The 12,014-nt window shown below is 43.9% G+C and overlaps 2 protein-coding genes across 7 annotated transcripts in view; both read right to left on the bottom strand.

Moving 5' to 3' along the window:
* Nucleotides 1–1,377, bottom strand: part of LOC105565430 (dual oxidase) — a 16,447-nt gene extending 15,070 nt beyond the window's left edge. Inside the window, exon 1 of the mRNA XM_012018624.1 lies at nucleotides 852–1,377. Coding sequence (XP_011874014.1) covers nucleotides 852–939 — 88 coding nt within the window. The 5' untranslated portion in view covers nucleotides 940–1,377. The remainder of the gene's footprint in view (nucleotides 1–851) is intronic.
* Nucleotides 1,378–3,372: 1,995 nt separating this feature from the next.
* The window catches only part of LOC105565429, a 13,244-nt gene continuing 4,602 nt past the window's right edge, over nucleotides 3,373–12,014 (bottom strand). For 2 of the 6 annotated variants that reach the window (XM_012018617.1, XM_012018618.1), the window contains exons 2-10: nucleotides 8,481–8,565; nucleotides 7,968–8,067; nucleotides 7,127–7,352; nucleotides 6,390–6,446; nucleotides 5,743–5,974; nucleotides 5,362–5,480; nucleotides 4,653–4,796; nucleotides 4,275–4,403; nucleotides 3,373–3,951 (exon numbers count right to left, since the gene is read on the bottom strand). In XM_012018617.1, the coding sequence (XP_011874007.1) occupies nucleotides 3,718–3,951; nucleotides 4,275–4,403; nucleotides 4,653–4,796; nucleotides 5,362–5,480; nucleotides 5,743–5,974; nucleotides 6,390–6,446; nucleotides 7,127–7,352; nucleotides 7,968–8,067; nucleotides 8,481–8,565 (1,326 nt within the window). In that variant the 3' untranslated portion in view covers nucleotides 3,373–3,717. Of the gene's footprint in view, nucleotides 3,952–4,274; nucleotides 4,404–4,652; nucleotides 4,797–5,361; nucleotides 5,481–5,742; nucleotides 5,975–6,389; nucleotides 6,447–7,126; nucleotides 7,353–7,967; nucleotides 8,068–8,480; nucleotides 8,566–11,427; nucleotides 11,547–12,014 lie in introns of those variants that run through there. The other 4 variants (XM_012018615.1, XM_012018619.1, XM_012018616.1 and 1 more) reach the window with 4 other exon arrangements.

Genomic DNA, 12,014 nt, shown 5'->3' with positions numbered 1-12,014 from the left:
AAGAAAACAATCGCCTGTCCACACTAATATCGTATTAACTCGTGAGAATTAATAGTCATCTGACAAACTGATGAGCGACGAGCTCAGACGTAAAATACGGCTTCTCGGTTCCTTAATTACTACTGTAGCGTAACGCTCTTCTGCTTCGATAATGTATTTAGGATATTTAGGGGCCATATCAGTATGCAGATCATCCGAAAGCGGGTCAAAAATATAAAACGAGTTTAACGCGCTAGATGTACCGTAAAATTATCCGTAAATTAATATGACCACCATCAAACGTATGGGCGCTTTTGTTTTGACATTAGATCCTTCTCCAAGTTCGCTACGCTCTGTTTTACGCACATCAAGTTGTTCACAGTTGAAATTGAAAAAATGAAACTGACAATTACCTACTTTCAATGTGCAGTCGGATATAATTTTTCAAACACGACTGTTACATTTACTTTAACAGATAACTCAAATACATACACCATATATTTTATAACGAACGTTAACAGCAACTGTAAAATTTGTTATTAGCTTAAACTTTTTCACTTTTAGAGCACCAATAGAAATTAATACATAGAAACCCCGATTGAGATAATATTTTTCGCAATAAGTTTAAGTTACAGCCAGGTTGAATAGTATTAAGTTCTCTTAACTATTTACTGGCGAAGAAAAGGGCCATTCGTGTTTATTAATAAAAATACGACGTTATCGGAGCCGGAAAAAATTTTGAATGCCCTCCCAACCAGATGTCTTTCACATTTTCATCGCTTCAATAGCCCTCTTTTATGAGCGGCGAGATTGATGGCCGCTACCACTTGCTATCATAGGTCCCGGGATGATGTGTCTGCGATTATATTTACCGATTTCAGCGGGTAACACGACCCAGAACGCCCAAGCGATCGCGCAGAGCGGCGCGATGCCCCGGGCCAGCGGTCGTCGTCGTGTCATCGTGTGTCACTCGCTCTCTCCTGGTCCACGCCCGTACATTTCTCTCATGCCAAGCTCGCTGTCTTCTTCCTCGCACCCTTCGACAATCTCTTTCTCTCTTTTTCTCTCCTATCCTCGGGGACGCATGCCGTCGGTACCGCCTATCACCGGGGTAATGGGAGAACGTGCCGGCCGCGGTCGCGCGGCACATACGAATCCTCCAACTCGCCGAAGACGCGGGCCGGCGAGAGGCTGAGGGCTGAGCGAGCGGCACGGCGGATCGCTATCACCTGGCGGTCGCGCGCCGGAGGAGAGAAAGAGAGAGTTCACCACGCACGCGAGGTGTAAAAATGCCACCGTATATGATTTTTCGGGCCGGCCCGGACGCGGCCCGGTCACGTGTGGTCGCGCGAGCAAGAGCGGAGCCAGGCGAAGGAGGTGCAAGCGCTGGCGGAGCGCACCACGTGCTCGGTACCGAGGATCACTGTCCGCTATCTCGACGGCTCGTCGAGGAAACCGAGGCTCGAGGGACCACCTCGCGACGAGGAGCGACGATACACGCGCGGGGCCCCCAAGAACGCCCGTCTCTCGGACTGTGGATCTTGACTGTGCGCTGGTCGGTGCGCCTCCGCCACCACACAGTCGCTCTTGGTCGCGGCGGTGAAAGTCGCCGGCCTATTTGTTTCGTTACCGCGAACGCGCGCCTCCTCCTCTTCCTCCTCCTCCGTATCTGTCCCTCTCGCCGCCTCCTCCGCGGGCTACGGCGTCGTCGGCCCCAGTGTGCTTCAACCGTTTTTCGTACGGCGCCTTTAGAGGAGAGACACGACGGCTCGCGCTCGTACACGCCTTTGTTAATTTATTAACAATTGTTCGGTTCGAAGATCGCACGATTTGTTTTTAATTCGGGACAACTGGACGCGGCTTACGGGGGAACCGAGCGCCAGTCTCGCGATTTTGAATTCTGTATCGCAAAGTGATCACGAAGGCTTTGCAAGAAGGATCCAACTCTTGTATCTGTACAAAATGTATACAGCACGTGGAATTGTATCTAGGAACTATAGTTCGGCTATTGTATTCGAGATAACGCTGGCGCAGAATTTTATTTCCAATTTTGTTTCGCAAATTTTACTCTAAAAGAACATTAGATTTAGGAGTTGGTTCCGCATTGCAGAATCAATTCCTACGTCCAGCTGAAATTCCAAATTCGTTTTTATCCGGCGGTGTCTTATTACGAGGCACCGATTCCCTATCGAACAGTCACGAGTTAATCGAGGCTTGACGGACTCGTCTGAAACATACTATTTTAAGTAACGTCCGCGGGAACGGCAATCTCGAGGAGCGTAATCGCGGCGCACTTGCGGTCCCACGACTGTTACCGGCTGAAAAACCACTGCACACGAAGGCGCGATGCGGCGCGGCGACGTCACCGCGGGCGCAGGCCTAGTTTTCGAGTCCGCGGCACCGATTACCCAAGGCGAAACCTCTCTCGAGTTCCCGCCGGTCGTTTCAAGGTCGAGCGACGTCGGACGGACGGTGTGCCGATGCACATTAGAGACGACACCGAGGACGGCACGTTCGCATAATCGACTCTCGCGGCATTCTCTGGTCATCTTTTTTTCTCCTCTCTTCCCCAAGTGGAAATGAGAAGAAAATCCGTGTCATATTATACATAGATGCGCGCCGGCAAACGAGTCGGAAAGAGTATGATAATAACGCTGATACATGACGTGTACAGAGTCGACTTAAGTGAGCTAGCTCTGTTTGTACTGATGCTAGCAACGCCGAGCATTAATGATCAAATAATGCTATATCCAAATGACACAGGAGTCCGAGTTTAAATAAGATAAAAAATGTGCTTGGAGCGTCCTTAAGGCACCTAAATTACCATATTGTATAAAGCAATGTAATAGTAATTAATGCAATTATTCTGAACAGTACGGGACAATTGCGTGGCTTAATTGTAATTAACAGCTGTGTTACGTCCGTCGCTCTCTCATTTCGAAACCGGAGACCACTAGATTTCAGATTCCGGTTTCTCGTAGCGCGGTTTTACACGTGCCTTAGACTGCTCGTTGGGATCCGGCGGGATTCGGCGACGGTGCTGTCGGCGACCGGGCGCGCAAAAGGTGCGCACGACGTATTATGACTCAACCTGGAGTGAAATCGCGTCTACTGTTCTCGACTACTGGCCGATCTTTTATCGCCCTTGGCACAAATCGGCACTCGGAGAAGGAGATCGCACGCAATTATTGCGTACGGTGCGTTTATTCGCACGCAGCCGCCGCTTCGTTTCGGAAACGCCGAGGTCTTTCACCCTTTTCACGCAGCGAGTCAAAGACGCGTGTCCTCGACGTTTGACCGAGGATGAAATATCACCCGCATAAATTACAACGCGTTTTCGCGTTGGGATTCCCCGGCCGTGCTGTCCAACCCCAAGAACGGATCATGGAGATGGATTGTGCAAAAGAACTTGTTTATTCGTATATTCATCGTTTGCATACAGAATCATCAAACAAAAATTTCCGTTTCGTGGAAGGTACGAGATCATCGCAAACCGCTCGCGACTGTCGTGAAATAAAAAAAAAAAGGTAACGTATAACTCGTCTACGTCATACTTTCGTTCGTGTTTATTGTCGCGTCGGAAGGTATTGGCGCGCCCGCATTGAGGCGAGCTCGTTATAAAACATTTCGTTACGATACATGTATGTACTTATTGAGGTACATTCATGCTTTCGCTCAAGTCCACTCGCACGTATTCTGGGAAGACGGACGGAGAGACCGCGGGTGCGGGGATGGCAATCACTTGGAGTTCGAGTTCGAGGGGTAGTAGTAAACCACCGCCGGCGCTGGCAGCTGCCAGTGGGCTGCGTGGAGCTCGATCAGTTGCAGGAGCGTCTTCTTGACCGGCGGCAGCGTGGTCTCCTCCGCCAGGAAGGCGTCACGCACGCTGCCGAGCAGCTGCTGCAGCTGCGCGGGCAGTTCCGTGTCCAGGTCCTTGCCGATGCACGTAAGGATGAAGAACAGACAGTTTGTCTACAGTGCAAACGAAGACGGGAATCAGTTTCCCATCGAGTTTCAGCGAATTTTGATTCGAATCAAAGATCGGCTTGTAGCGAGTCGAAGAATTCGGCGCGAGAATGAAATAAGTTCATTTGACATTCCTGGATGCAATTTCATATTTGCATCTTATTACGGTTTCATCCTATACTTGCGCTCTGTAATTTTAGCTCAAACTGTAAATAGATTGCAAGATTTGCAAGGAATTTTGACTAAACTAAGGCTGGAAGGACAATGAATTGTTTTGCTGATAGCCAAGTTTTGTTTCATGACACTCGCCGCTTGAGCTCAAGTCTTACCTCGACGAGCGAGTTGATGGCCGGCGGTTGCAGACAATCCTGGCAGCACTTCCAAAGCAGCGTAAGGAGCACGCGTCCGGGAGGCACGCCCTCCTGCTGCGTCTTCAATTGTAGTTGCCGTCGCTTCAGCTGGAACAACACGATCACGCACGTTTATGCGGGCACGCTCGAAAGCTTAGCACCGTCGTAACAAGACGATAAAAAAAAACCGGGCATACAAATGAACAATCGAAACGAATGCTACGTCCGATTGAGAACCTAGCAACTGGCCCGCTTCTCTTCGCACAGGGTATCGTTAAAGTCGATAATGAGTCGGTGTGCATTTCTTACGGACATAATACCACGTAATAAAACGTGCCATTATGTGCTTAGTTATACCTGGCAATACATCTCGTTGAGAAACGTCATAAAGGCCGAGTACCGATGGCAGGTCGTGCCGTCGTGCAGCAATCTAGCGCGATCCTGATACCACTGTTGGCATGTGTTTAACAAGGATTCCAGGAAAGTTTCCTTCGTTTCTTTCTGCACACGAAACATATTTTAAATTATAGAGAAAAGTCCTGTATTATGAGACAGGTTTCTAACATGAGATAGCAGGTTTTCAACACCCAAATTCAATCACAAATCTCTTTACGCAACGATTACACAATCTAACAGTGAATTTTCCACTAAACAGATTTCGCTCCAACGGCAATAAATTCACGGTGGACTCAACTGATGATGCCTATTAATTTAATAGAAACTATCCCATATTAGGATCCGATCTCATAATACTTTCCTTTACATTTTATCGTATCTTGTGTATGTCACACTAATCGTAAGATCGTCGTTTAAACTGGAATACTACTGTTTCTGTGCGGTTACCTTAGATATGCATAAAATAAAAAGCGAACGACAACAATACTTAATGGCCAATAACCGTATTTTTTAATGTGTTTCTCAAAAATAAAAAGTAGTACTATAACTTTTCCGATATAATAGTTTTTCTTGGACCATTATGTTTTTATTTCTTCTACGTTTAGTGAAAAGATGAGAATATTCTTCGATCTTGTCAATTTTACTGACAGAGTAATGAAAGAGAAAGAACCTCTATAATCGTGATGCAAATTTTAGCTGCCGGCTCAGCGTACTTGCGATTCTCGACTACCCTGTCCAGAATGTGCCGTACTAGTTCCATCAACGTCCTCGCATTTAAAAGATTCGGATCTGTCAACGACACCACATACATCAATTATTTTCAGTGACTTCTAATCGTTTGGTAAATCTTTAATTGTTAATTAACTTTCCATTATTTTACTGTCAAAGAAAGCACGTGTTAAGAATAATATATTTTGCCTGCTTTTACTGTATTGTCATGTTCCGGTGACGTATAGATCAGGCAATAAAGTATAGAATGTACATTTGGAGCAACATGACTTACTTAAATTCTCAGTTTAATAAGTTCTGATAATAAACAGAACTCTTTTACCTTCTATCGCTCGTAGAAGAATATCCTGAACGGGCGAGGGAAATTTGCCGAGTTCGGAGGCGTCCGCGATGTTAAGTGCCTTGGCGGCTAACACGTCCGTCGAGTTCATGCTCTTGGAGCGCTTCAGGCCGTAAGTCGACACGAAGGTGTGCGATTTGGTAAGCTTGCCCGGTTTCACGGAATTAGTCCTCACTTCGTTTTGGTCCACGTTGAAGTGTACTCGATTCGCGGCCTGACGGGGCAAAGTGATTTTTCACCTAAATCCAAAAGCTTCTCGGAAGTTAACGATAAGCTGACGACGCTTTGCATTCTACCCTGATTAAATTAAATGCGGACAACCGCGTTCAATGCTTTTTTCTATCTTCTTTTAATCTCGCGTACAGTTTGTTTTTCTTATGATAGATTACGATTTAAAGATCACCGTGATTGTATGCTAAAGAAAAATTGAGAAGAAAACGAGTTCTTCTGAATAAAATAGGTAATTTTGTGTCGGCATACACTCGACGTGTCATTTATATAAGATAACCATCCCCACTTCGAATATTTTGCGTTATTAATTAGTACGAGTGAAACACAATTGAGCAAATTGCAAAAAGATTGCACAAAATAGAGCCAATAAAAGTTACATTACAATATAATATACGTACCAAAGTCAAGAGCATGCTGCAAGCGCTGCAGTCTGTGTTCATAAGACAGAGGCTATACTATAACGGGCGTATGTACATTTATTTTTAAGATATTAAACAAATGCTATCAGGGTAAATAGATTAGCAGTAGTGGGGAATGAAAGTGAAAGACAAACACGACAAACCAGAGACATTGTAATATGCAATCCCACAAAAACGACGAGTGCAAAAAATGTATATTATATGAGTATAAGTGTTCTTATAGTCACCAGTGGCAATATTAAATAAAACTGCAGAGTTTGTAGTCGACGCAGCATAAAAACGGTTGTAGTCAGAAAAACAAAACGAGTACATAAGTTTGTACCGGCAAATTCCTGAGTCACAACGTTTTTCATCGTCAGAATAAGAGTCGCGATGTAAAATGTCCATAGGTTGTAAAGGTACACGTGAGACAATGTACTAATTTCGCTTTTCTGACTACAACCTTTTCTATGCTCCTTAACTATTGTTACTTGATAAGGACCTGGAATTAGGTCGAAACGTCATAAAATAAACCATTCAAATCATGCCAGTCCGGTCGACTACAAACTCTGCAGTTTTGTATTATATGAAAGAGTGAAAACGTAACGTAGTTGCCAATCGAGCTAAAGCGTGAGAGAATTGAGCCGTTTAAATGCATGTTAAAGGGGTATATTTTAAATAATGCACATTAATCTGCGGTACAAATAGCCGAGAAAGCTAATGAAGATCGATCTTACGTGCAAGATGTTCCCGCTGGACGCGGACGTGTCCAGGGGATGAGACTGGCGCATCGTGGAGTTCGCCGTCGGGTGATGTGAATGACGGGATGGTAGCTGGTGCTGTTGCTGCAGAGGATGCTGCAGCTGTTGCTGTTGCTGAGCGTAGAGATACCGGTGGATATTACCGCTCGATTTGCTGTGCTGCAGGTAATATGCGGAACGCTCCGACATATTAGTCCGGGACCTAGTCGAGACACACGTTCGTTCAGACTATTTACAGATCGATCCGAACACGGAATCGGCGCCCGAGATCCTGGAGGCTTCCGGGTGAAGCGCTCGACCAACTTTTGTTCAAAGATGCTTTACGTACATTAGCATTATTGCTAATATCATTATAATCTTCTTTGCACTGTTAAATTTAACTCGGTGAGTAGAGTCGCCGCTTCTCGATATGTTGTTAGTTTTAACTATCAAATTGTAGCTAAAAAATAATTACATCTTTTTCTTTTAACTCCATCGTTTAATTAACTTAACGACATATTGAATAGGAGCAGTGACGACTGCTTATTGAGTTAAATTTAACACTACAAATTTAACAGTGTGTACCTCAGTAACTTAACAATAAAAGACCAAGTTCTAATATTATCTCATAAAAAAAAGAGAGAAATCGATCACTAAACGAATTATTTCAATACTATACATCGTTAAACACTAAAAATCCAAATTGTTCCATTATTTGTATTTTTGTAATTAATGTTAACATCTGTACGGCTTCAGAAACAGCGTCGTGACTCAACTCGGCCAATTCTCACGCGGTGACAGCACGCAACTTAAATATAGTCCGCTGCTTCGCACTCACTTAGAAGGATGCGAATCGTTCTGCTTCATCGTGAATTCCTTGGCGTGCACGTTCAGTCGAAGATTAGTGACGTTCGCCGTGGTTCCTTCCGCTCTCCCACCTAGAAGCGACCGTGGAGAAAGAAACAAACGGGACGACGTCCGTGCGCAGTGATAAAGGTCTACGATACTACGCGTCACTTAGGCCCGGTTTTACCAAACGTCGCTTAACTTTAATTGTTAGTTTAATTCACGTTTGTCTCGTTCTAACAGTTGGAAAGAGGCAAAGAACGAATTAAACTAAGCTCAAAGTTAAGCGACGTTGGTAAAACCGGATCTAAGTTGATGAAATCGGGCCTTAATCGTCGATCACCTTAGCTGGAGTTCGCTTAGGCTCGATTTCACCAACGTTGCTTAACTTCAAGCTTAGCTTCATTCGTTCTTTGTCTCTTTCCAACTGTTACTAATTGTAAGCTTAACGTTAAGCGACGTTGGTGAAACCGGGCCTTATTGTCAACAGCGAGCGAATACGAACCTGGGGGTCGATATATCTCTAGGGACGGTTTGGACTTGGGGGTTGCTACGTTATTACTTCCTTTCTGCGGAACCGCATCCCTCATCTGAAGAGAACAAAAAGAAAATTAACACACGTCACGCGTGAGACACGCGAGAATCTAATGAGTCTATCCTTGAAACACCCCGGAGCGCCTCGAGTTCGAGAAAATCTCTTTCTCGCCGCAGACCGTAGCGGGACTGCAATTGAAAATAATTACGCCGTCTATATTATTAAAGACTAATGTCAAACTTTCCGATTTCGCTGCCACTTATGCGAATGGAAAACGCAGAAACGGTTATTCAGCGTCCGAAGGAAATGGAACGCCGCTGGTCAAAGTGAACACTCTTAGCGTAATTGTATGCGTATAAAACGATGTGTAAAGGACTTCTCGCCGATGTTTATTGCGTTATGTCTCAGACACGTAATAATTCTGCAAAATTAAAATAATAATGCAATGCATTCGAGCGTACCGTATTCTATTTTTCAATACGTGACACATCAGATAAAATAACGCGACGTTGTGGCTGGCACAATGTAATACACAGCTTTGCAATACAACGGTTACTTTTTCTTTAAGGTTCTCCCTCTACGGGAACGCCTTGGACTACACTGTCATTTGGCAATACAACGGATACTTCAATCGTAATAAAAACTTACTCCTAGAAGACAGCCTTCCCACCTGAAAGGGTGCTTAAGTATTTCAAGAATAGCGTGTACAATTCTTAAATACTCTTTGAGACGCCAAGGTGGACTTCATTCAAGCGGAACGAAACAATCTTGAATGAAACGCTCAAGTTCACGGACCCCTTTCTTTCCCCCTTCTGTAGATCAAGGATTCCTTTTAAATGTCCTGTTGAAAAGCGTCTTTCACCACGCGAATCTAATCCCCCTTGCAAAATCCCAAGTTTCAAAATAATCCTTCTAATCGGCAGAGACTTGGCATTCGCTCCTCGTGTATATACTGTGCACAACCACGTGCATTACTCACTACAGTGTCTACAGGGTGTTTCTAAAGTCCTGTTCAATACTTTGGAGGAACTGACCTTTCGAGGCGTTTTACGGGGAGACCGAGGGGGAAACCGCTGAGGGCATTGTGGTGTACAGATTTGCGGCATTACTAGGCACTTTTTGGGGCATTAGTTTGGGCATTAAAGATAAAATAAGATAAAGCAAGATAAATAAAATAAAATAAGCTAATAAGATAAATAAAGGCCCACTGGGCATTGTTGTACAAGATTTTGGTCAGCGGTTTTCCCCTCGGGGGAAACGTTCACATAATCAACTCAAAAGCCTCGTTTCAGAGTTATGGAAACTTTCATAAAAATTATGTCAAAGGGGAAACCGCTGAGGGCATTGTGGTGTACAGATTTGCGGCATTACTGGGCATTACTAGGCATTTTGTGGACATTAGTTCGGGTATTAGGCCTTGCATTATAAAGATAAAACAAGACAATAAGATCAAGTAATGCCCACTAGGCATTAGTGGGCATTGGTGTATGTACAAGATTTTGGTCAACGGTTTCCCTCTCGAATTATGTAGGTCTGTCTTAATAGCTTAATGGCACTTAGGAAAGTGAAAAGAGCGAGTAAACCGCTGACCAAAATCATGTACACCATGCCTACTAATGTCCAGTGGGCATTGCTTTATCTTATTATCTTATTTTACCTCTACATTACCCCAGCAAGGCCTAATGCCCAAAAAATGTCTAGCAATGCCCAGTAATGCCGCAAATCTGTACACCACAATGCTCTCAGCGGTTTATTCCTCAGAAAAGAGCTTCCCTCTTCAAATTCAGATGAAGATACGCAGGATATTACTTTCATTTAACGCTTACACTAGTCGCTGATTTTTGTAAAAAGTCAATGACATAGAAACGGGATTTAGATAGCACATCACTGCGAACGTCAATGGTCGAGATCAAATTTTTTGCAGACTTTTATTATTTCATTAATCTCGCTGATTAATTTTTTTTAAACCCTTTTTTCTTTAAGAACTACTACGAAAAGAGAAACGACAATTTTATAGCTTGTACGTTCGATAATCTCTGAAACGAAGTCTTTGACACCGTGTGGACTTTTCTTCGTGAAAAGACCACAAAAATTGATCACTTCTAGAATACTGAACAGTATTAAGAAACACCATATATATGTGTGTATGTGTGTGTGTGTGTGTGTATAAATAATATATCGACGATAAAGAGCATACACACGTGCGTTTCTCTCGTTGTAATGCACGTAACAGCAAACGTAACGAGCACATTGGGTAAGTGCACAGGCTTATTATGGTAACACGTCGCGAGGCATACGAGACACGTTAAATGCATGCGTTACACGCCGGCGGACTCAATTAAGCGCGTGGGTTTAATTTACGCGCCAATTTATTGCCACGGACAGTGCCGCATTATGACGAATATTAATTGTAAATTAATCGACGCGATTAAAAATAATAGGCTACGTATGACGGAATCAGCCTGCCCGACTCTTTAAATAAGCAAGAAATGCAAATGCCTGGAACGAGACAGAGATATCATTAAAAAAAAAAGGAGTCCATCAGCTTTTTACACACATTCCGCGTTCCGTTGTCTTTTACAAAAACTATCGCAGAAGAGACAAATAAATCAAGGTGAGTCGGAAAAAAACGGGCAGAAATGAAGAGACCTCGATATGTGCGGTGCGAGAGCCGAGCCCCTCGACATAATTGGACGTTTATGTGATTCTCCAAAGTTTTTATCGGTACTTTAAGTCATCCTCCTCTTTCACGGCAGGAAGAGAGATACGTGAAACTGGAAATACATCGCTGTCGCATTTACGTCGCTTCTCCGCGCCCGTTTGTAAGCCTGCATCGTTATCGCGCGCTTTCCCTCCTAATTCGCACGTTATCTCTCTATCCGCTCGATTTCGCGAGTCGGTTCGCGGGGACGCGCACCTCTCACATTGTCAAGCTGAGTCTCGGCGTCGTTACGGTCCTCAGGAAACGATCGAGCCGGTGAGAAAGCGGATACGTGACGTATTAGTTGAAATCGAGGCAACAATGGTGTCCTTGCTCTAAAACCGAAATTAAAAAAAAAATCTTTTTTTATAATGAAAAGTTTGAGAAGCCGCCTCTTCAAAGCAGTGGAAAACCTACTGAAAATTCATATTCTATTATTTTAAACAGCATTTTCAAATACAAGATTTTGTTAAGTGTACCCTTTTCGCTCTAACCGATTCGACTGCGTGCGAAACGAGGGGTAAACCGCTGACCAAAATCATGTACACCAATGTCTCCTAGTGCCCAGTGGGCATTACCTTATCTTATTGTCTTAGTTTATCTTTTTAGAGTCTTTATAATGTCCCAGCAAGGCCAAATAACACCCATTAATACCCAAAAACGCCTGCTAGTATCCAGAGTGGGCATTACTTTATCTAGTTTTATCTTTTTAGAATCTTTATAATGCCCCAACAAGGCCAAATAACACCCATTAATGCCCAAAAATGTCTGCTAGTGCCCAGTGAGCATTACTTTATCTTATT

The sequence above is a fragment of the Vollenhovia emeryi genome, unplaced genomic scaffold, assembly GCF_000949405.1.
Source record: "Vollenhovia emeryi isolate VEMERY1.0 unplaced genomic scaffold, V.emery_V1.0 DF939152.1, whole genome shotgun sequence".
NCBI classification, from domain to species: domain Eukaryota; kingdom Metazoa; phylum Arthropoda; class Insecta; order Hymenoptera; family Formicidae; genus Vollenhovia; species Vollenhovia emeryi.
Note: the sequence above shows the minus strand (reverse complement) of the source record. Positions and strands in the feature narration are given on the sequence as shown.